The 21,448-nt window shown below is 35.7% G+C and overlaps 1 protein-coding gene and 1 long non-coding RNA gene across 2 annotated transcripts; one reads left to right on the plus strand and one right to left on the minus strand.

Annotated features, from left to right (window-relative positions):
- Positions 1-2,814: 2,814 nt before the first annotated feature.
- On the plus strand, positions 2,815-4,100 carry LOC148200394 (uncharacterized). Its single transcript, XR_015786057.1, has 3 exons — positions 2,815-3,366; positions 3,771-3,822; positions 3,964-4,100. It is a non-coding gene; the product is annotated as an uncharacterized LOC148200394 (long non-coding RNA).
- Positions 4,101-4,450: 350 nt separating this feature from the next.
- Positions 4,451-8,275, minus strand: LOC124828748 (protein AUXIN SIGNALING F-BOX 2-like). Its single transcript, XM_047302118.2, has 3 exons — positions 7,032-8,275; positions 5,529-6,021; positions 4,451-5,393 (listed from the first exon to the last, which is right to left on the minus strand). Exons 1-3 carry the CDS (start codon positions 7,481-7,483, stop codon positions 4,620-4,622), a joined length of 1,719 nt encoding a protein of 572 aa, XP_047158074.1. The 5' UTR covers positions 7,484-8,275; the 3' UTR covers positions 4,451-4,619.
- Between the last annotated feature and the right edge of the window lie 13,173 nt (positions 8,276-21,448).

Genomic DNA, 21,448 nt, shown 5'->3' on the forward strand with positions numbered 1-21,448 from the left:
ATCATCCGAAATATATATATATATATATATATATATATATATATATATATATATATATATATATATATATATATATTCTAGACCGACCGTCCGGACTGTATGAATCTGTGTAGTTACAAGCGTCCTTGCACCCGAGTGATGTAGTAACTGGGATACACCAAACAGCTGCCACTCGAGGTTAGTCCGTTCTTACGTCGCCCATGTTAACTTATGGACTAAGGACCTCCGGCCATTCACACGCATGACTTACCCCTCTCTACGTGAGAAGAGTAATCACTGAATATCAGGATGGACAGCGAGTCTTAACTTATCCACAGTCATACTTTACCAAATTTAATATTCAATATAAGTAAGAGTCGTTCCTCCCTGGAACGCTCGTTCAAATTCCATAATCGTAGAATCATTCAATATAGTGTTCACACATCACCATCTTATAATTTAGCATCATCTTTAGCTTCAGTTTTAAAAGTATAAAATAACGAACGTTCATACTTCTGAAGAACGAAGACGAACGCTAAGAACTAGATTTAGAAGATTTGCTGTCAATCAGAATAACTTAACACCTACTTACACGACGAACGTCAATGCTACCCGAATTAGTTGAACGAACCGACTCTTAGAGACAAAATGAATGTTCAGAATAATTTAGGTACAAAGACTCTAGACCAATCCAAATGGATAAAAATACAACAAGACAATTATTTAATTACACTGAGAACAATCGGTTTATAGGGATAGACTGCCAGTCAATGACCGAACGCGACAAGATACTTTTACTAATATTTTGGACGAATGCTATTTACGCTCATTTAGAAATCAACAGTAAAGACGAGCGTTCAGTATAAGACCGAACACTACTTAGGACGAACGCTAGGTATAAGACCAAACACTAATTAGGATGAACGCTTAGTCTAAGACTGAGAGTTCATTAGAACGAACGCTAGGTATACGACCGAGCGCTGCTTATGACGAACGCTAGGTATAAGACCGAGCGTTACTGATTTTAAGGTATAAGTTATTCATATACTGCTAAGATGAACCGAGCGTTCATACCTAGCATTTCACAAGAGGACGCTCGTTCTCGATCAGAGTTCTTTCCGAATGAAAGAATTCCATTTTAAGTCATTTACTAGGAAACCAAACGGTATAAGACCGTTCAACGACGAGCGTACATTATCAAGGTAAGAATTATCCTATTCAGATTTTTCATCTATTCTAACTCAACATTTATCATACGATTCATAATCTTAAGATTTCATATTCATCATTTAATTCACATACTTTATAGAATTCATCATATTAACCACTCATACTATACAATAATCATCCATTTTTCCAATTCATACGTATCAACCAACACATATCATATTCATTCATGCATAACAGCGATCGTTCAGGCATACTCAAACAACATACATCTCATACATTCAGTTCATATCATACTTGCACACAACATCCAAGTATAAACTAAATTAATAAGCTTCCCTTACCTGGATAGCAGTGTACGTCTAACAGTATAACTTGGACTTGCCCAACTATGGCTTTCTACCCTCCACGATCTTTCTTACGCTCTTCAACTAAGTCTAACCAAGGAAAATTCAGAGAACTCAGTTTATACCCTTGCATGCAACTGAATATTTGTTTGCATGTATCACAGAACCAAACGTCTAGGCCGGGAAACTTACCGGTTACGGAATCGAAAGTGGTTCGGTCCAAAATGAAGCTCACGGCGTAGGGGACGTTCCTACGGTTCTGAAACGTGATCGGAGAAGAGGGTGGTGAGTTACAGTAGAGAGAAGTTGAAGGATTCTAGAGAGAAGGTGGAGAAAATGAAGAGTTGAGTTCAGAGGAAGAAGAAGAGTGCGTGCAGGTGAGTGAGAGAGTTTTTCGAAAATCCAGTTTTGTTCAATCCACGTCCGTTTGGACGAACGTCTCCTCTGCCGACACCTGTACACCCACTTCTGACTTTGGAAGCTTCTAACGTGACAAGTGGCACTCGTGCATGCAGTGCTTAGTGGGTTTTAATTACCCTGAGCAGTGACGTGGTGTGCAATAATTGTGATTTGACATATATTTTACAGTGCTGATTTCCTAGGGTCTTACAAATATACTAAAACATAACAGTTTTAGTGAAAATTCTTATAATCTCGTTAATTCTGTTTGAACTTCGTATGATTCTTTAGCAATCATCATGCGGTTTAAAGCGAAAGATAACATCAATATGTAATTAACAAATAAACTATTACAGATTTTAAATTTACAAAAGCACATCGAAGATTAATTTTTTAACTTTTTTTTCAATAAACAACTTGACCATTATAAAATATCAATCACGTACTAAATTATTTCAACTATTAACAAAATTTTAAAAACTAATAATAAAATTAAAACTTTTATACTAAAATTTGTAACATTTTTTTATTGTACTAAAAATAATAATACTCAAGCTCCATTATTCCCTTCAATTATCACTTGAAATGATTATTTGACCTTTCATTAAAAACATATTTACCTTATAAAACTAGGAAAAAATAATAATTTTAGAAGAATAAAAAATAGATATTTATACAAGGTTTAATGTCTCCTTAAGTCCCTATTTTTGTTCAGAATTTCAAATAGATCCCTTTCTTTTTCGGCGTCTCAATTGGGTCCTTATTTTCGTAAAATTGAAATAATTAGAGACCTTCCGTCAAATTGGACAAATGCCGTTTAAGTTTGGAGTACGTGGCATAGTCAATGTATTATTTTAAATAATGTGGCAGTTTATACATGATTAACGTGTATTTTATAATTTCTAAATTAAAAAATTAAGGGTGAATTGGGAAAAGGAAATTAAAGGTAGTGACTCTTTCTGCAATTGAGGAATGAAATTAGGGTTCCTGAGAGAAAGTTGAAGGAGGCAGAGCCGACGGAGGAGTTGAAGTTTGCCTTGGAGGATCTTCCAACAAGCTGGCTCTTGAGGTCAGCGAGTGTTCTGAGATGTTGTTGCGGAAGAGCAGGATGAAGGAGGCGTGCTTGGAGGCGAGGAGGTTGAGGTAGAAGGTCTTGAGGAGTGTGTGGCACGGGTCGGTGGTGCCCTGGAAGACGCAGACGTGGTAGCCGCTGGCGAAGGAGGTGGAAGGCATGAAACAACAATGTTACGCAGGTCGGGCATTGCAGCAAACACAACCCAACCACAGGAACGAATTGCCTCCCCTCTCAAGAGTAACGAAGCTCATCTCTAATCTCTCTTCCCGCCACTGCAAGCTCATATGATCTCCTCTGTCGAGTTCACGACGGCGAGGCAAAGGCAAGGCGTCTCACGTTGACGACGTTGACAATCCTATCCTTCCCCTTTGTTAGGTTTTCAGGTTTTCTTCCTTTAAGGTATGAGTTTTTTTCTTCTCTCAAGGGTTTTCAGATGATGAAATATTTATGGATCTGGTTCTGTGTTGTGCTAAAATTTTGTTATGGACGCCGCATCTCGTCTTCGTCGCATTCATGCTCTGTTTGTCTGATAAAATGTTTTTCTTTTGAAAGAAGTAAAAAGTTGGGGTTTTGAATTTTTGTTGTGGTACTTGTAAATGTAATGGTATTGTTTGCTGAATGTCTTTGGTTGTTCTCTATGAACATTTGGATGCTGATACGTGTTTTAATTATTTATTATCAATTATTTTTATTTAGTGTTCATGATAATGTTAGTTTGTTACTGGTGTTATAAATCGCAGACTATGTGATTATGGTAGATACAAGAGTTTAATTTTTGAGAAGTTGGTTGTTCTTCGTTTCAGATTCTGGAAAAGTTTTTGGAGATGGAAGGTTTTCATGCCTAGACAGTAGACAGTGAGTATTTAAAATATATATTTGTTGATCATCAAATCTTGAAGAGAATAGAGAACTTTTATACTCCTTTTTTATTAGTTGAATGATTCTAAAAGCTAATTTTTTTTTTGCCATGGATGCGTGATTTGGTTACCGGAGAAGATGAAGGATAGCATTCCAGGAATAATTTGGTTACCGGAGAAGATGAAGGATAGTATTCCAAGAATAATGTTTGGTGCTGACTGTGTTTTTTGACCTTTCCATATATTCTATGAAATAAGATGACCATTTTGTCCTCATTTAAATTTTATTTTTCCTCTTTCACTCTATTTTTTAATTCAAAAATTAAAAAATTACACTTCACATATATTTTTAATGCCACATCATTTAAAAAGACACAGTCAGCATGTCACGTAACGTCCTAATTAACGCCATCTTCTCAATTTAACGGAAAATCCCTATTTGATTCAATTTTACAAAAATAAGGACCCAATTGAGACGCCGAAAAAGAGAAAGACCTATTTGAGATTCTGAACGAAAATAGGGATCTACAGATACATTAAACCTTTATACAAAGACTACAATCAAAACTGTCCTATCATACATGTGTATTAAAATTTAATTGGAATAACTTTGCCACACACATTGATTATTATCTTATTAAAAGTTGTGGTCTTATAATTTATAATTGGATGTCAATAAACTATGTACAAGCAAGGATTAACAAATCAGTGACCACCAACTAAAGTTCCATTAACAGTAAACTCAGTCTAGTGAAACAGCTAAATAAGAACCTAAATAGCCAAAATGCAGCACACCTACAGAGTCCACACATGTTCTGGTGCATCGTTCCTTTTCCCAGCCAATGTTCTGTACAAGTACATCTTCTGTACTTTCTGACCATCTTCCACATTGGAATCTACCTTCTCATTTTCATTAAATATCTCCACATTTAGCCTTTGCATCTTCTCAGCTAGTGCCTTGCAAGCTCCAATGGTGACATCACAGGACGACATCCACAGCGACCGCATAGTTTCATACTTCCCTATGTCCGACAGAAGAGCCGAGTCACCAAAAGGGCTATCTCTTATCTCAAGCTTGCGTAGTTTCTTGCATCCATTCAACACATACATCATTCCCTTGTCACTTTCTCCAGCAAAGGCAATTGACAGCATCTCAAGCTGCTCAGCATACACCCCAATGTAAAGGAAAACCTGATCGGTCAACCAGCCGGATAGTGACAACCGCCGGAGTTGCTTGCAAGACTGCACAATTGCACCGAAACCTTCATCGAGCGGCTGCATTGTATCAGGGTCAGGTTTTGTAGGATCAAGGATGCACAATCTAAAGCGGACGAAATTCGGGCAGTTTTTAGCCACAGTTATGAGGGCAGCGTTTGTCATCTGCTGACAGAAGTACAGCAATGAGTGAAGCTTAGAGCAACCTCTGGAGATGGCAACAAGTCCTTTCTCTGAGACTCCTGCTGGGCCATTTAAACCAATGAGAACGGATGGAAAAACCCTTAGTTCTTGCAAATCTTTGCATGCGGAAGCCACAACACCTAGCCCATAGTCTCCAATGTAATCCATTATCTGCACCACCATAGAGCGTATTGATATTCACCAACATAAGAACGTGTATGAAAAGAATAGACTTAGGTGTGTGTGTGTGTGTGTGTGTGTGTGTGTGTGTATATATATATATATATATATATATATATTATTTACCCATAAACGCTGAAGTTTCCCACAGAAGCAAATTAGTTTTATTAGCTCTCTACAATGAATCCCTGCTGCATAGCTCAGGTTCAAGGCTGTTAAATTCATGCAAACAGGATATATAGTTCTAAGGCAGCCAGGAAGAACTTCAAAAAATCCTGACAAACTGGTCATTGACTTGCACTTTTTAATGGTGTTCTTCAGCCTAGTGCAGACATCAGAATGTGGATCATGGACAAATGACCCAATACCCAAGTCCACTAGTTGAGGTGCTAGCATCAATATCCTTTGGAGTGCAGTGAGGGGCACGGTATGGTTTAACCTTAAGCTTTTAAGGTTAGGAGATCTGGCCACAAGTCTCTCAAGAGCCCCCAGATTAATCTCTCCTTTAAGGCAGGCAAAATTAAGAGATACAAGTGTTGTACAGCAATCAGGAAAGCAGTTTAGCCACTGCCCTCTGTGGTCAACTTCATTTTCCTGCAAATCCAGCTCCCTGAGGAACCTACATTTATAATAGAATTGAGGAGTGAAGACCACATGCCAGACTACACACAGGCCAATCAGAAGAATACATCTTCGAACAATGTTCAATGTTCATCTCTATCTCAGCTTTGCCATGTAAAATATAAGTATTCAAGGGAATGCAAGTATTTATTTCACCTAGAGGATGAACATAATCACAAAAATTCTGTTAAGAGATTCCACATTATTAAACATATAACAAAATTATAGTATATAAATAAATGTAAACCTCACTTCAAAAATCAATTTTATGAAATTTGAATTAGACTTAAATTTCACTTTTTTTAATATGATATCAGAACTATTGAATACCTGTCATAGTCAGATTTGTTGAAATTATTGTCACCTACAGCTTTCTCCTAGTTTCATGCTTGAGATGTTAAGTCCTTGGTGTGAAGAATTGTATTAAAAATCTCGTATTGACTATAAATATGACTAAATTATAATACATATCCACTGTAAATATGGCTAAATTATAATACATAAGTGTGGTCAATCTCATCTTAGAAGCCAATTTTGTGAAATTAAATTAAATTTAAAGTTTTCCTTCTTAAGAAATTCAAAATTGATAATTTAATGAACTTAAGCACAATAAAACACGAGACTCTTAACACCAACCTTTTAGCAAGCCATCATGTGACATATCACATGACTTATATGCAGAAAGACAGATCAATAATCTCGTATTGGATAGCAAACAATAGCCCAAACTGGTAACACATAATGCTCAAAGCAACTGAACTCCTTCTCTACAATCATTAGTCACATACAATGCAAGCCAAAAATTAGCTAATAAATCAAAACTTGGGTGACAAAATAAAAATTAGTAACTAGTTGTTTTCAATTAGTGCTCTTCCAACACTTAAACAAACCCACACGGAAACTAAAGCACGTGAACACATTGACAAGCAACACTCTAATATACACACAAATTCATGATGGTTTCATGAAAGCAGCAGCAAAATATGCAACACAGGTTACTCATCTTACCTACAATTTGCAGCTATAGTTGCGAGGCCAGTGGTGGTGAACCCTTCACAACTAATAAGAACCAGAGACTTGAAATTCATGAAAGAACGGGAAAGTAGATCCAAGCCCTCATCTGTAACCACCATCCTCTTCAGCCTAAGCTCCTCCAAATCAACCCTGCTCTTGACCAGTGCTTCAATCCAAGGATACACAAAACCACCCCAACCGTGAGGAACCAAATTAAAATCTGCAAAATGAGGTTTTCCCTTTAAATTTAAGGACTTTAGCTCAGGAAACCTTTCTATCACTCTCTCAGGACTAATGGAGTAACAATTCCCTATGAACACACTCTTCCTACTGCATCTCTCTAATTTGTGCCAGTTCTTGCACACCAGAGACAAGGCATTCCTGTCTCTCTGTGAAGTCACATAGCCAAATATTTGCTCAATCACCTCATCTGGAAAACAATTCATGTCTCCCTCTCTCTCTCTCTTTCTAAGGCTACGTAATCAATTTCCTCCAAGTCTACCAGAGAATCTTCACCCTCTTACAAAACGGTCAAAGAGAAAAACACTTGCAGAAAACCTAATTACTCGAAAATTTGAAGTTTCTATTTTCAATACATAACCATGATCTCACTATGGAACTCTTTTCAGTTTCCAAAAAAATACAAACCCCCACCCCAAAAAAAGTGGTTTGGACCTAAATAAGACTGATTATTAAAACAAAATAAAAACTTCAAATCCAAACAGTATTGACTCAAAAAAGAAAAAGGGAATGCACAGAAACGAAAACTTTTTACATTTCCCGGCAAGGATCAGAGGAAGGAGTACGAAAAGGCAGAAGCTTTCTTAGGAAAATAAGGAGAAAAAATGAAAAATAAAATGACGGGGAAAAAATAAAAACGGGAAATTATGGTCTACAAAACAAACGACGACGATTACCTGAGATAAAAAAAATGTTAAAAGGGAAATGTAAAAGAAAAGTGAATAGATTTGATAATCTAGAACAGTAATTGCAATTTTACTAGGTAGACCTAACAGTAACCGAAGCTTAGAAGAGGAAAAAAGAAGCAATCCATTTGATTTTTACTTGGTCACATTGTTCAAGTTGAAACTGAGTTAGCATCCTAAAACCCTATTGGTTGGGGCTGAAGACAACACAACCATGGTTACTGGAGCCAAACCACCTTAAATCGAGTCAGAAGGTCGAAGAGAGCGTAGAATCTAACGGCTGGCATCAGTTTTCACGATGGAATAGACTCTGATTTTAGCCGGCCGGAAAAATATTCCTTTGAAGAGAATTAGTCAAATATTTCTTTAAAAATATCTCTTTTTTTTAATTATAAAATGTTTTTAAGAATTCCCAGTGATAATTAAATTTTCAATCATTCGGCTGTCTTGATGTAAAAAGATGAGTACTATATTGACACCAACCAACGACAGTCATTTGACACAGTTGACGTGTCAATTATAATAATTTTTTAATAAAGTTTGGTTTGCATCAGGTTAAAAAGATATAGGTAATTGCGTGATGGTTGTGACTAATAATGTAACCACAATGACATGAATGTGTACCTATTACTTTTTCTACAAAATTTGTATTAGCTTTTTTCTATTAAATTTGATTTTGTAACTGAGGTTTTGTCTATGTTGTTTGTTCTTGTGTTTTCTTTTAATGTTTTGGATTTGTATGGCTTATAACCTTACTTTGGCATTTGGGATATGCCATGTTTTTGTAATTTATATTTGAAGTTTTTGGAAATGGTTTTAAGTTATGAATTTGGTGTATAAAATTTTGCAAGAGTCACCGAAATAGCTAGAACAGAAGTAATCGTCGAGTAAGTGTAGATGCTATTGTTTTAGTTGTTAAATTTAAGTTTATATGTAAAAATTGAAATTGTCTTGTAGTAAGATGTAAAGTGAATACTCATTACATAGTTAATTGTAAGAATTTGGTTGTGAGCATCACTTTATGTTTTCTTTAGCCCTACTAAGTGGAATGTAATGGATAATGTTTTTTCTATTGGACTTGAGTTTACTTCCTCAAACTAATGTTGAATGGTTTAGTACAAGGTTGATGGAGTAACTACTTTTTTGGTGTACGATTCAGTGACAGTCAAATATATAAATGATAAAACAATGGAAATTTGAATGAGGAAGTTTATTCTCTCATTGTTCACTAATGCAAAAACAGCGTATAACGTTACGTGTTTAACGTCCAATCATTAAATAGCCAACGTTAAAAATGATCGGTGGCATTTTTGTAAATAAATGCAATTGTAGAACGTCGACGCCCTATTTAATTCGACGTTCTACGATGATAATTATTTAAACTAGTGCGTCATTCTCTTTCTTCTTTCTTTTAAACCACCAATAGTACGTCGAATCCTCTAGGGGGTTCGACCTAATATTTCTCAGTAAGAAGCCAAAGAGTCACATTTTTTAATTCTTTTTTCTTTTTTCTTTTAAACAACAAATAATGCATCGAATTTTGTAAGGGCTTTAACGTATTATTTGTCAGCTAGAAGCCAAAAAGTAACCCCTTTTCAATTCTTTTTTTCTTTTTTCTTTTAAACCACATATAATACGTCTAATTTTGTAGGAGTTTCGACGTATTATTTGTCAGCCAAAAGTTTCCCCTTTTTAATTTGAGCGGGAGATTAAAAATTCATTCACTTTATCTTAGCGCGCGAGACCCTCTTCTCTTCTCAAACTTTTCTCGAACGAAGTTTGACGACCATCACATGTAATCTTTCTTTCATTTGATACAAATGCATGTTAATTAACTACTTTATGTATAATTTTCATTTATTTTGACCGATTATTTTCGTGTTCTTGTCCTTCATAGGCGCATTCCGTTTTCTCTCTCACTAGTGGAAACACTTTATTCCGACAAACCCACCTTTTGAAGGTTAGTTTTCGTTTTCGTTTTCGTTTTGAAGAACTTATTTGTTGAACTTGTTTGTTGTTGTTTTTTGTTGAACTTGTTTGTTATTGTTATTTGGTTGAACTTGTTTGTTGTTGTTGTTTGATTGAACTTGTTTGTTGTTTGTTATTGATACTATATTACACGTTCATAGTTCATGCTTTATAAAATACCAAAAACTGAAATTTGTTGTTTTTCTGCTTTTCAGGTCTCGTAGAGTTGTAAAAAAGTATTACAATTAATTAAAAAAAACAAAAAAAATTGCTTAACGTCGAATATTAACAAAATTCGATGTTAATTTGATTAACCTCGAATTTTTTAAATTTGACATCAATTTAACGTCTCCCGATATGACGTCGACCTTAAATTCGACGTAAAAGGCCAAAAAACAACGACGTTTTACAATATTTTTGTACTAGTGATTGAAATGAAGAAACTACGTGAAAATTTCCAACACTGAAGTAGTAGGTAACTATTTCAAACGGCATGGGTAACCATGTCTTTCTTGTAGGAATTTCGCTCATAGGAAGTGAAGTTGGATTGAACAAATGGAACAGGGGAATATGGAAGTGATTGAAAAAGCAATGGAAATTTTTATGATGAAGATTGAAGTAGTAGTTAATCCTTTAAGAGGAAAGGTGTAACGAGTTATTCCTTGAAATCATTTTTCCTCATACCCACTTGATATCCTCCAAGGAAGGGAAAATGGATTATTGAAATGAAAAAAAGTATGCAACTCAAAATGTCCATCGACTGAAAATGTGTGAGATGATCTCAGTATGTGGAGAAATGGGTGTAGGAAGATTGGGATTAAGACTTGGAATGACAGAGACGGGTGTAGGAGGATTAGGATCAAGACTTGGAATGATAGAGACAAGGAAGCTATTTGACTCAACTACTAGAATAGGAAGGACCTGTTAGAGGATAGAAACATCATGAATAGATGGAGAGAAGTAAGGAGTCTGTTCAAAGAATGTGACATTGGAAGAGATGTAATACTTCTTAGTTTCAGGAGAGTAACACTGATATCCTTTTTGCAGTCGAGAATAGCCTAAGAAGACACATTTGAGAGTGTGAGCGGAGAGTTTGTCTAGACTTGGGGAGATGTATGAAAGAGAGGATCATTAGGAAACAAAATGGAGAAATGAACTTTATTATCAAGAGAGGATGAATGCATCCTATTAATTAGATAACATGTAGTTAAGATGACATCCCTCTAGTGATAGACAAGAATATGGTCACCAAGCAAAAGGGTACGGGCAGTTTCAACCAAATGTCTATTTTTTCGTTCTACTATACCATTTTGCTGCGATGTATGAGAACAAGTAGACTGATGTAAGATACCATGAGAACTCATTATGGCTAACAATGCAGGATGAGAAATACTCTTTGGCATTATCACTTCTTAAATTTTTGATGACTTGACCAAATTGATTCTTGATTTCATTCAAAAAGGATGTAAAGATGACTAACAATTCAAAACGATTTTTCATAAGATAAACCCAAGTACATCTTGAATATTCATGAATGAAGTTAACAAAATATCTAAGACTAGAGGAGGAGATATGACTAGGTCCCCATATATCAAAATGGATGATGGAAAAACTAGACTTACATATTGACTCAAACCTTTTAGGAAAGGAAGATCTAATATGTTTTCCTAATTGACATGACTCACATTCTAAGGTTTGGAGACCACTACGTTCAGGACACATCTTTTTTAATTTGGATAAATAAGAATGACCAAGTCGATCATGTAACACTTTAGGATTAGGAGCAGCAACACAGGACACCCTTAAACGAGATCCAAAATGGTATAATCTGTCAACTTCATATCCTTCTCCAATCTGTCTCCTCAAACCATGCTCTTGTATAACAAAAGATTTATGATCAAAGGTTATTGAAAAATTTAACATTTTGGTCAACTGACTTAGGGAAATTAAATTAAAAGGACAATTAGGGACAAAAAGGACAGAGTTGAGATTGAGGGAGGGAGACAAGGAAGCATGACCGACTCCTTTAGAGGAAGTTTTAGATCCATTTACAAGGGTTATGAAATGAGGTTTTTGCTCTAATGATGTTTTTGCCTCGAGGCAGCTCCACCAGCGTTCACACATCATTCTTTCGAAACCGATCCAACTTATTTTGCATGTCTTTTACCAAAAGTCATCTTCCAGAGCTTCGTTCACATTAGACAATTCCACTAGGGAGATAATAGCATTTTGGCTTTGTTTGTTGAAGGACATGGTCTTGACATTCTCCTTGATGTCACCAATCACTTTATCCTTTGGGTGGTTCTTCTCCATCAGACGATGTGCTCCACTAGGGTCTCTTTTCTCTTCAATTTCCTCATCTTCAAGTTCTGACGCTTTGGCCTCACCTGGATTCCTAGATGCTTCAGGTACAAACGATGCATTGACATTTTTGGACGTTGTTTCATCTATCTATAATTTTAGAAATTCATTGTTTAGCTATGACGTTTTAAAGTCAGACTCAAAGTCATTGAATTTTACATGAATGACTTCTTCAACCTTAGACAATCTAGAGTTGTAAACTCTAAATGCTTTAGAAGTTTTAGAATATCCAAGCAGAATCCCTTCAACACTTTTAGAATCAAAGTTCCCTAAATTATCTTTGGTATTTAGTATGGAACATTGACAACAAAAAGGATGGAAATATGATATATTGGGTTTTCTATTCTTCCATAATTCATATGGCCTTTTACATAAGATCAAATCTTATATAAACTCTATTTTGAATGTAACAAGCTGTATTGATTACTTTAGTCCATAAGTGTTTAAAAGAGTTAAAATCATTTAACATAGATATGACCATTTCTTGTAAAGATTTGTTCTTTCTTTGGATGACTTTGTTTTATTTCAGTGTCCTTGGAGTTGAAAAATTATGTTTGATGCTAGAGTTTTCATAAAATTTTTAAGATAGTTCATTTTCAAACGTTCTATTTTACACCTTATGAAGGGTGTCATTTTCATGTTTAAGGATTTCGATACATTTAATGTCTCCATTAATGGTTGTATTTTCCACTAGCTTTTCATTTTTCGAAATGAGTTTTTCATTTTCTCTTTTCAAAATATCTAGCTTCCCTTCTAAGTTACTAATTTCCTATTGTAAATCCTTAACACTATTATCAGACGATGCGAGTTTATTTTTCAAAATATCATTTTCTTTTGAATCTTTTTATTTTGTTTTCTTGCAAGTTAAAAAGATTTTGAAAGTTAAAAAGATTTTGACAATTTGAAAGAATTTGACAACTCATGATAAGCTTCAATAACAAAGTGTAGGTTAGTAAAATCTACCTCATCATCAAAGTTGTCTAATGAACATTTGACATTATTTGTCATGAGATTGAATTGTATAACAAGTATTTAAATAAGTATAGAAAATAATGCATGTCATTACACACATATTTAAATAATTATTTTTAAGATGACACTCGTAGATCATGCAAATGTATGTAGTTGTAAAATATATTATAAACCTGAAAATTTAATAAACTTATGTATTTTAATTTAATAGGACTAGATATGACATCACATCTTCATTTTGAACTTGTATTTATTTTTCATTGTGGTTGATGATTGATCTCATAAATAAATTACATTTATGAAAGAATAAAATTTACAATTTAAAAAATATAGTTTTTAAGCATTGGGAGAATTTTATATTACAAAATATTATGTTAATTTATGTAGTAATTCATAGGGATGAAATAAAAATCCATACCCGTGGATATCCGCGGGTAAAATCCGTACCTGCGAATATCCGCGGGTAAAATTTGCTACGGGTATTTAGTATCTGCGGGTAAGAGATACCCGTTTGTTAACGGGTCGGATTCGGATATCACATTATCCATACCCACGGGTATCCATTACCCGTTTGAATAATGAAATTACAATTTTATCCTATTAATTTTTTTTAACTATGTAAAAATGGGCCAAAGCCCAAATCCCTTTTTAGGGTTTTCTCTTCATATTAGAATAAGGAAAAAGAGTTGTCCCCTTCCTTCCCATCCCTCTGTCGTCTAACCCTAAGGAGCTGCCCCATTCTTTCTCCTTCGTCTTCCTCACTAATTAGATTTTCCCTTATGTTTTCCCAAAAACGCAAGAAATCTCTCTCGATCTAGAAGATGTTGCCTTTCTTCTTCCCAAAACCATAAAACTCCCAAAGTTTTGCTTCAAAATCCTCTGGGATTCGTCCTCTCTCACCGTCACAAACAAGTCAACATCTCCTCCCACTAGTGCAAAAAGGGCTTTTAACGTCTGTTATTTTGACCTTTTAACGTCAGACACAGATCCGACGTCTTTGTGGGTGACGTTAATCAGACGTCGGACTGTATATAACAGACGTCTATATAGACGTCAGACTGTATACACTAGATGTCTATATAGACATCTATATAGACGTCGGTCTGTATACACCAGACGTCTATATAGACGTCGGATATGAGCACCGAACATCTATATAGACGTCAGATGTATCTGCGTCTGACGTCTATAGACCTGGAACGTTTTGTCCACTGTAACTCTTTGGACGTCTGTTTGTGCATTGACAGACGTCTATAGACGTCGGGCGTGACATTAACAGACGTCTACTGGTGTTTTTTTTTAAAATTAATTTACTTTTACAATAAAACCACACCTGAAAAACATAAAATTGTCCCAGAACAGTATACTATAATATATATATGCGTTTCAACTAAAGAAAGTTGTAATTAATCTAAAACAATCCAATACCAAAACTATCAAAATATAAACTTAAACTAAACCTAAGTAATGTTCAACAACAAATATAAGTGTTCTTAGCTCCATTTTTGCAGAAGATAAGTTGTCCACTCCTACCTTATCTGCCTAATTGTGTCCTCTGGTATAGGAGATGTACTCTTGAAGCGCTGCAAAATGAAGAAAGATTCATTATGGTTTCATATATGTTCAAAGATGAATTTTATTTGTAATGTATTGAAGGTATGCATCGTTACCTCATTCCAGTCATCTGTAATGGTAGCTCGAATGATGGTCTTAATCCAAGACATGACATAGAAGCCACATTCCCATGAATCTAGCTGCTTGTTACACTAAAATGACAAACTAAATAGTCAAGAATTTAGATCATTCAATAACATAGAAAATGAATTAGAACTATAAATGACTTACAACCTTTGGATACAAAACTTGAACTAGTTGACCTGGGGATTTACCCATAACTCTATTTAGATTGAAAACACAAAGTAAAATTAATAAAACTATATTTATCATAAAAATTTAAGGTCAACATGAAATTCAAAGTCATTTTTGGAGAAACACTTACCCTTGAAGCATGCTTCGCAAGTCATTTTTCATCTTCCTGTGCAGCAAACAAAACCATATAATTCTACATTGTTTGGGAATGATGACCATCAACTACTAGCGAGACCTATCATGAATCATATATAGTTAGTAAACTAATTAAGTAAAATTTAATGAACTTTTACATAAAACAACATATACCCATCAATGTATGACACAAGGTATACGTCTCTATTTGACTCAACCATCCATGTTTGCAAATAATATTGTTTGCTTTCAAGTGTGTTACCAGAAGGTTGAATGGTCTGAGGTTCAACAAATCCGTACATGGAAGACCGACCTTGGTCTACAATGATTGTGTCCATGTACATAAAATAACAAACTTAAGTTGTTAGAAACTAGGAATCTAAATAAAACTAATATGGAAGACAAAATTAACCATCTTACATGCACCATAGTTGAAGGATGGAAATATTCAACATCCTCTCTCCCCCAATGATCTACAATGCATCATTGAATGTGATATATAATGACACATGGGCGGGGGTGGGGGGAGGGGGGGTGGGGAGAGGGGGGAAAACCAATTACTCTCAAATCCCAGTATATTTCTAATGCTCCTCTCTTCAACCTGGTAATCATGTCATTAGCTTTGATAGAGAATCATCCTCCGCTTCAGTCATCTCATCATCTTCATCTATGACTAGCTCATGCATCGGCTGCTTCTATGGACGTGGGAACTGAAAATAAAAATTTCAAAGTTATCAATAAATATTTTTAAATTTATCATAGAAATACTAATAATAAAAATATTATACCTATGAAGTAGCAATGTGTGACATGATCAATGCTCTAGGCCAGACTATAAATGATCCTATGACCTCCCCGACAAAATGAATTTCTGGAGTGGGTACAGGCACCTGAGCCTGGGGATCCTAAACCTCGTCAATCGTCACATGCACGTGCTAGGGTAATATGGGAACACTATGAATAGTTTGCCCTTCCTCAAGTACTCGTCCGACAACCAAATGCGTGGGGGATCCCCATCAACCAACAACTCATACTGACCATTATACTCAGTAGGTTCTACAATAGAGCATGATCCTCTAGTGCTGACACGAGGTGTTGTGGGAGCTTTAGTGGGCAACCCCATAGTGTCCTGTGTCATGGAATGAAGCTTCTCTTCAAGCGCTCTTTGTATTTCTTTTTGTTCTTGTAGCTGCTCCATGAATCGTTGCTCCATTGATCTCATGCTTTGGTTGAGTCTTTCCTCCCACTGAAGATTCATCTACCTTAGTATGTCCTGACTCGTTGTTTGAGTGTTTTTTTGTGTTGGGCCAAAGTAGTCATGAAGACCAATTGCCCCAAGAACTCCACGTACACGTCCTGGGTGCTCGGGCTTTCCAATGGTCGTTGTTAGAATATCGTCCCTACCTTGGCTAGCAAATGTTCCCTGAGTCTGCTACTCAACCAACTCATCCTGCACATAAGAAAACTTCGTTACTTAAAAGACATGCTATGATAAATACACAATTTTAGAATTTGAACTTACAATTATTTGTGAGATCAAGGCAGCTGAGGAAGATGTCATGTTCCTATCAGATTTAGTCCGAGCAACCTTCCACAACTCGTACCTAGAAGGTGCAGGTGCTAAGTCGGGGGACTCAAGCCCCAAGGCCTCCGCTCGACTCTTTCTAATTTTCTTCTCAAGTTTTGCATAACCACCTCGTGATAACAAGTGTGGTGCATCATTTAGCCTTTGCCTTTCTTGAGCGACTAACCTTTTACCCTGTGAAACCATGTATATTCGTTAAGATGCCATTTTTCTCTCATTCTTGGGTGTGATGCCTTTATTTCATTAACGTGTTCTGAAATATAAGGAATCACATCAACATTGTTGTTTAAGATGTACAAATGAGCTTGATCAACTTATTTTCTACTAACACTTTGAATTCTGACACCTCGAACACCCTTACTTTCACATTTTCCTTCATGTATGCTCTTGGGAAGACCCACTGGTTCACAACTTGACATATAACTTGAACAAAATTCAATGGCTTCTTCTACAACGTATCGCTCTATGATTGAAGCTTCTGGTCAATATTGATTCTTGACATATCCCTTTAAGATCTTCATGTATCTTTCAAAAGGGTACATCCACCTTAAGAAAACCGGCCCACATGTTCGAATTTCTCTGACTAGATGAACAATCAAATGAACCATAATATCAAAAAAAGAAGGTGGAAAATACATCTCCAATCATAGTAGTCTTATTCCTTCATTTTCCAATTGATCTAAACCTCGAGGGTCAACAACTTTCTTGCAAATGGCATTAAAGAACAAACTCAGACGTGTCAGAATACCCCTCACAGAAGGAGGTAATATGCCTCGAATAACAACTGGTAACAATTGTTGCATCAATGCATGACAATCGTGAGACTTTAAACCAACTAACTTTAACTTTTGCATAGAAACAAGGTTACTAATATTTGAAGAATAACCTTGTGGAACCTTCACACTTCTTAAAGAGTTACAAAAACTTTGTTTTTCTTTTTTAGAAAGAGTGTGACATGTTGGGGGTAGATAGGTGCGTCTTCCTATTGTCTATGGAACTCAGATCGGATTTCCATGTCAGTCAAATATTGTCGTGCTTTTATTCCATCTTTGTTATTCCCTTTCACGTTTAATAAAGTTCCGATGATACTGTCACAAACATTTTTTTCAATGTACATCACATCAATGCAATGTCTAACATCAAGTTTCTTCCAAATTTTTCTTGCAGTGGTACTTTTATGATGTTTTCGGAACACAATGTCAATGTTTTTGACTTCGTTGTACACCTCTTCACCATTCCGGGGTCTGGACACAACCTCATCCTCAACACTTCCATTAAATGCTTTTTTCAATCTATGATAAAGGTGATTACGAGGAAGGAATTTCCGATGTCTTGTATATATCGTCTTCTGACCATGCTTCAATTGAAGATAACTAGTGTTTTCTTCAAAATAGGACATGCAAAATGACCTTTAACAGTATAACCGCTCAAGTTTCCACAGGCTGGGAAATCATTTATAGTGCAAAACAACATTGCACGCAAACGAAAATTTTCTTCAACATGTGAATCGAACACTTCGACCCCTTCTTCCCACAACAATTTCAATTCATCAATTAAAGGTTTCAAGTAAACATTAATGACATTTCCAGGTTGTCTAGGACCCGATATCATCATGGACAACATCACATATTTTCTCTTCATGCACAACAAAGGAGAAAGATTGTATATCGTCAACATAACTAGCCATGAACTGTGTTTGCTACTTAAGTTCCCATAAGAATTCATACCATCAGTTGCAAGTGCAAGTCTTAAGTTTCTTGGATCTACACCAAATTCTAGAAATGTTTCATCGATCTTCTTCCATTGTGGTGAATCAGCTGGGTGTCGAAGAAGATTATCGCACTTTCTTCCGGCAGCGTGCCATTTAAGGTTCTTAGCATCTTCTTTAACAGAGAACATATGTTTGAACCTAGGTATTATAGGCAAATACCACATCACCTTAGCAAGTGCACCATCATTACCTTCATCACCAGTGTTTCTGTCAGATTTCTTTTTAAAACGGGACAAACCACATGTTGGACAATACTTTAGCGAAGCAAACTCCTTTATGTACAAAACACAATCATTAAGACAAGCATGTATCTTTTGATATTCAACACCCATTGGACATAAAATCTTTTTTGACTCATAATTACGAATATGTAGAGTATTATTTTCTGGAAGCATCTCCTTCAACAACTCTAACAACTCTGTGAAACTTTTATTGGTCCATCCATTCCTTACTTTTAAACTAAACAACTTCAAAGTTGCAGACAGACGTGTAAAGTTCGAGCATCCTAGGAACAATGGTTGCTCTGAATCATTTATAAGAGAATCATACAAATTAGCTCTTCCAAAATTATCTTCACTAACATCACGTATCATGTTCTCTAAATGATCACTCATCCATTCTTCCACATAATCCGTTCCTCGTGACATGGTAGGTTGGTCCAGTACTTCTCCATGCCAAGTCCAGACGGTATAAGTTCTCATTTTGTGGTCACGCACATTGCCTAAGTCTTGCCGTATTTGATTAAGACAACGAACACAAGGACAAAAATATGTCCCATTCACAGACTTTGCATTTTGTTGAACATATTGCAAGAACACCGAAACACCCTTCTCATATTCTTCACTAATGCGACGTTCATTCATCCAGCTTCGATCCATACTATGTTCATAACATACTTCATCAGTTTCAATTTTTTAACTCTCACAAGGTTACTCCCTACCCATTCAGAAAAATTATTTTTCATAATTTGCTAAGTCACGTACAAAGAAGTCTAACATGATAAATTTGATAAAATTTAGACAGCATTTCGCATTAGTCTCCGAAATACACGAAATGAGAGTGGTCACGGATAACCACAATCAAATATGCATCCGGAGAACAACACAAATAATCTGAACCGAAATTTTATCAATCTTATCCATAAACTCCAATGTACATGTTATAGCAAATTATGAAAAATAATTTTCCCAAACTGTACAATCGGACAATTCAAAATTTAATACAAACGATTAAAAGATTAGTCGTTTGTGTTAACTTTCAAATGGGAACTAAGTTTCACTCAATGATTTGATACTTATAATCTAACATAACAATCTAACACAACAAAACTTAATCACATGCATATTCAAAAGCCAATAACACATGCATATTCAAAAGCCAATAACATGCATACCTAAAAGCCAATAATATGCATACACAAAAGCCAATAATATGCATACAAAAACCAATAACATGCATACACAAAAGCCAATAACACCATACACAAAAAGTTTTCAACAAGTAAGCTAACCTTCTTAGCAGATTAAAAACTCAATGGAGGGAAATAGAGGAGTGCATGCCCAAAAACACAGCCCAAAAAGGGTAAAAAACGTAATCCAAGAACACGCCAGAAACTACACCAAAACGCAACGAAAACACATTTTAATCGGAGTAAAAGTAAATTTAAACGGTCCAAAAGAGAGAAAAGGCACCTGGAAATGCAATGCCGCAGAGAGAAAACACGAGGAAGACGATGAACAGTGAGCGTAACTCCTCACGGGTTAGCATTTTGTAGTATATCAGGCTCTAGACGTCAGATGCTTGGGGAGTCTGACATCTATAATAGTATGGACGTTGGGGCCCTTACTAATATGACGTCTTTCCGATTTAAAAATTAATATTTGTGGGAGCATATAAATGTCGGGTATGAGGGTGCCCAACGTCCAGGTTAACTTTTCACCTACCCTGTCAGCCATGTAGACGTCTGTTAAATGGGGGCCGACGTCTATAATATTATAGACGTCAGGGATGGCGGGATCAGACGTCTATATGGCAGAAAAAAAAAAGACTTTTCACCTACCTGTCAGGAATATAGACGTCGGGTAGGTGGGGGGCTGACGTCTAGAATATTATAGACGTCGATCCCGCTACTAACAGACGTCTACATGGACACTTATTTACGTAAATGCCACCAATCAATTTTTTACGTTGGATATTTTGTGGTCCGACTCTAAGGAGTGACGTTAAAGCCCAATTTTGCACTAGTGTCCTTCTGTTCTCTTACTCACGCCGCACATCCCTCCCAACATCTCAGGGTTTGTGATTTTCGAAGAGAAGAAGGAAACGACTGCTCTCTTTGAATTGAAAACCTTAGGGTTTGTGAGTTCTGAATAAGAAAGGAGAATAGAGTTTGGACCAGAATTTGAGCTTGGTAATTGGAAAACTGGTATCCAATGGGTATCCGCGGGATGAAAAAAATCTGCGAATTTTTTTAATGCGGATATCCGGCGGGTAGCAGAGCGGGTAACGGGTATAGTTTTTTACATGCGAATCGAGTTGCGGATAAACACTATCCGTGTCTGACCTGACCCGTTACCATTCCTAGTAACTCATGAATTTTGTTTGAATTTAAATAATTTTAAATAACATATTTTATATTATGTATCATATATGATTTTACATATATAAAATTTTGAACCGACATTGGTCTAACCCTAATAAAAAAGTAGCTATTATTTAGTTTTTTACAACCAGCTATTATATAGTTTTTTACAACTTTATTTTAAGATTAATGGTATAATAATTATGTTAAAGATATAATAAAAAGATAACATAATAGACTTTA

The sequence above is a fragment of the Vigna umbellata genome, chromosome 4, assembly GCF_029865625.1.
Source record: "Vigna umbellata cultivar VRB3 chromosome 4, Vumbellata_1.0, whole genome shotgun sequence".
NCBI lineage: Eukaryota > Viridiplantae > Streptophyta > Magnoliopsida > Fabales > Fabaceae > Vigna > Vigna umbellata.

Excerpts from the sequence above, each read along its gene's own strand:
- LOC124828748 (XM_047302118.2), bottom strand. The coding sequence starts at position 7,483 with ATGAATTGTTTTCCAGATGAGGTGATTGAGCAAATATTTGGCTATGTG. Across the intron at positions 6,022-7,031 it reads ACTATAGCTGCAAATTGTAG|GTTCCTCAGGGAGCTGGATT; the intron begins GTAAGATGAGTA and ends TTATAAATGTAG. Across the intron at positions 5,394-5,528 it reads GGAAACTTCAGCGTTTATGG|ATAATGGATTACATTGGAGA; the intron begins GTAAATAATATA and ends ATGGTGGTGCAG.